This window comes from Sinocyclocheilus rhinocerous, unplaced genomic scaffold (assembly GCF_001515625.1).
Source record: "Sinocyclocheilus rhinocerous isolate Xijiao unplaced genomic scaffold, SAMN03320098_v1.1 scaffold501, whole genome shotgun sequence".
Lineage (NCBI taxonomy): Eukaryota > Metazoa > Chordata > Actinopteri > Cypriniformes > Cyprinidae > Sinocyclocheilus > Sinocyclocheilus rhinocerous.
The window spans coordinates 154,141-157,337 of NW_015639766.1; the positions used below are offsets into that span (position 1 = coordinate 154,141).

General features: G+C 41.5%; 1 protein-coding gene across 2 annotated transcripts; it reads left to right on the plus strand.

Moving 5' to 3' along the window:
- Positions 1-377: 377 nt before the first annotated feature.
- LOC107751667 (protein HEXIM-like) lies at positions 378-1,970 on the plus strand. 2 transcript variants are annotated; one of them, XM_016567409.1, is made up of 2 exons: positions 378-535; positions 743-1,970. In XM_016567409.1, exon 2 carries the CDS (start codon positions 759-761, stop codon positions 1,725-1,727), a length of 969 nt encoding a protein of 322 aa, XP_016422895.1. In that variant the 5' UTR covers positions 378-535; positions 743-758; the 3' UTR covers positions 1,728-1,970. The 2 variants fall into 2 exon arrangements, with proteins under 2 accessions (XP_016422895.1, XP_016422894.1); XM_016567408.1 differs by having other exon boundaries at positions 378-530.
- The last annotated feature ends 1,227 nt before the right edge of the window (positions 1,971-3,197 follow it).

Here is a 3,197-nt window from a genome sequence, read left to right on the forward strand (position 1 = left end):
TTATTTCTTTGTAAATAGGTGAACGTTTAATGCATCGTAGAATGGGGCGGATGTTTCTACCCGCTTCGGACATGCTTGGTAGCGTCCACTAGAGCGACCGGGACAGCTTTCTTTTTGATTGACAATGAAAGCTACCAATCAGAATGCTTCGATTGGACAGTGAACGCACAAAAAACTTTCTATCCAGTGAAAATTGCGAGTAGGCGTAGCCCGCTCAGGACCGAAAACAATTGTTGGATTGTGGGTAATGGAGGTTTTATGGCAGAGATTGCTGCGTGCAAATGCCTAGCGGGACTTCAAGTCCCACAAAGCAGGAAAAACCTGGAGGACTGGCCGCATGCGCCTTTACGTGGGGGAGGTAATAAATTCACAAGCCCCACTCTTCTCCATATCAGAAGCGAATTGGAGTTTGCGCTGGAGGGAAATGTTTTCGTACCCGTCAAGAAACCAAGTCAATAGTAGAGGGAACGGAAAGAGTTCACATTAACAGTCTTAGCATAATAACTCAAACACGAGATTGGAGTTGAACGGTGAGGTAACTCAGACTTAACTTATGCGAGTTTGTTAGCATTTGCAGTTTGTTAAAATGTTCGTTCACTTTTAGGAAAAGCATTTCCCTTTTTTCCTCAGTGTTTTGGTGAATTGTTTTAAATGACAGCGTTTATGAACCTGATTTATATTCATACCTCAGTTTAGGAGGGTGTCACTCATCTCACTGATCACAAACTTGTATCTCCTTCAGGTGGGAGTGTACAGTTATGGAGCTTATTAAAGAAGAAGCTGCACCGGAGGATGACAACAGAGGGCGGCAGAGGGATGGTCTGACAAGTGTCTCCTCGAAACAAGTGCAAAGAAACCAGTTGGAGATCTGTCCGGGTTTGGTGTCTGGAGATACACATCCTATGTGCCGCGGCCGGGATAGGAGTGATCCGGAGCCCAAGGCTGGCGACGTAGCAAGTGATGACGGGTTTCCTGTGGACAAAACAAATAATAAGAGAGAATCTGGTTGCACGAGAGTAAACAACGAGGGGCTGTCAGATGGCCGCCAGGGCAAGAAGAAACACCGGCGGCGACCCTCCAAGAAGAAGCGCCGCTGGAAGCCTTACTTCAAATTAACCTGGGAGGAGAAGAAAGAGCTAGATGAACGCGAGACCGCCCGTGCGTCGCGAGTGCGCGCCGAAATGTTCGCCAAAGGTCTGCCCGTTGCCCCATATAACACCACCCAGTTTCTGATGGAGGAGCACGACCGCGAAGAACCTGACCTCAACACGGAGCTGGGCGCCAGAAAATCCGGGGCGATCCGCTCCGATGACACGGCCAGCGAAGATGAGAATTTTGAGGGCGAAGATGAGGACGAGGAGGAGGGGGGCGGTGGCGGAGGAAGCGACGGTATGGGCAGACCCGGCCACGCAAGCGGAGAGTTTTTGCAGAGAGACTTTTCTGAGACCTATGAGCGGTACCACGTCGAGACTCTCCAAAATATGTCTAAGCAAGAACTGGTTAGGGAATACCTGGAGCTAGAGAAGTGTATGTCACGGTTAGAGGAGGAGAACAACTGGCTTCGTCACGGCCGGAGAAATCCCGAGTCCCCGGCTGACGGCACCGGCGCTCTGCGCGTGCGGGAACTAGAGATTGAGGTGGAGAGACTGAGAGCCGAGAATAACGAGTTATTACTCAAAACCCCCAAAAGTAAAGGTCCAGGACTAAACCAGTCTCAGTCGTGCTGAATCTATGTGTTTTATTTATGTTGTACACGTCAAATCGTTGCTCTGTCTTACTGTAAAAAGCATCTCTGTGGTAGCTAATACCCTCCTCAGCCTTTGCCATCCGAAGGTAATGTTTGAGACAGAAAATTTTATTAAATCTTTCGTGCGGTCCCACATATTTGGTCAGTCCACAATAATATACGTTAGTGATTTGTACAATTAAATTGACAAAACGAATAGCCTACAATGTTATGTACAAGATTTTTTTTTAAAAACTGTCAGAAACTACTCTTAAGTTTGCGCGAGTCTTTGCCATAACATCACAAATTACATCTCAGATCATTTCAGTTTTGTTAATTTACCATAATCATTGAATATTTAAAATTGTATTTCATTTAGAAACGGCAAACATGCAGCGCTTCAGATTCATATTTGATGGCGCACATGCTTCAGTGTGTTAATGCATGACAAGACAGTATGTTGTAAACGGGAAAACAGTTAATGGTGTTTTACCCAAATATATCGTCTATAAAAATTTTTAATATTAAATTTTAGTTCTAATTTTATTTATCTTATTGTGTTGCCTGTTATATTCTCTGTCAGTTTTTACATTATAAAAATCCAAAACCTGGTTTTATGAGGAGTCATTTTAATTTTTCAAGCAACCAGTTATCACTTTTCAAGTGTACTTGCGAAAACTTTTCGTATAGACCTAAAATGACTAATCTATTTAAAACCTTGAAATATCTAATAATAATAAATATTAAATAAATTAATTAATGTGTGATGAATAGGCCTGGAAAAGTATATCTGCTAAATGATTAATTTTGTCAGATCATTGTTTTAATGTAGAAAAGTAGTTTTTTTTTAGGAATATTAAAAAAAAATGAGATTGAAAAGGAAGTCAATATGACCAAGAGATTCAGAAGGACACACTATTTTGTAAGCAAATATGAACAAATGCAGTTGGGTTCATGCCCCTTCAGGACTTGGATCCCTGTGTTAATATGAATTTTCTAGTACACTTTCTCACTCAGCTCTAAGATATATCACTGGCTTTCTGACTTTACAGAAAGTCTTTAGTCAGAGGTTGTGATAAGGTATTTTATCAAAGCATTTTAATCCAGTGTTTATACAGTGCTGCTTGAAAGTTTGTGAACCCCTTGCAGAATCTGAAAATGTGAGTAATTTTAACAAAATAAGAGAGATCATACAAAATGCATGTTATTTTTTATTTAGTACAGTCCTGAGTAAGATATTTTACATAAAAAATGTTTACATTTATTCCACAAGACAAAAAAAAATAGCTGAAATTATTAAAATAACCCCATTCAAAAGTTTGGGATCCCTTGGTTCTTAATACTGTGTGTGGTTACCTGGATGATCCACGACTGTTTTCTGTTTTGTGATGGTTGTTCATGAGTCCCTTGTTTGTTCTGAACAGTTAAACTGAGCTCCGTCCTTCAGAAAAATCCTCCATGTCCTGCAGAT

Bases quoted from the DNA above. Each gene is read 5' to 3' on its own strand.
- LOC107751667 (XM_016567409.1), top strand. From the start codon at position 759: ATGGAGCTTATTAAAGAAGAAGCTGCACCGGAGGATGACAACAGAGGG.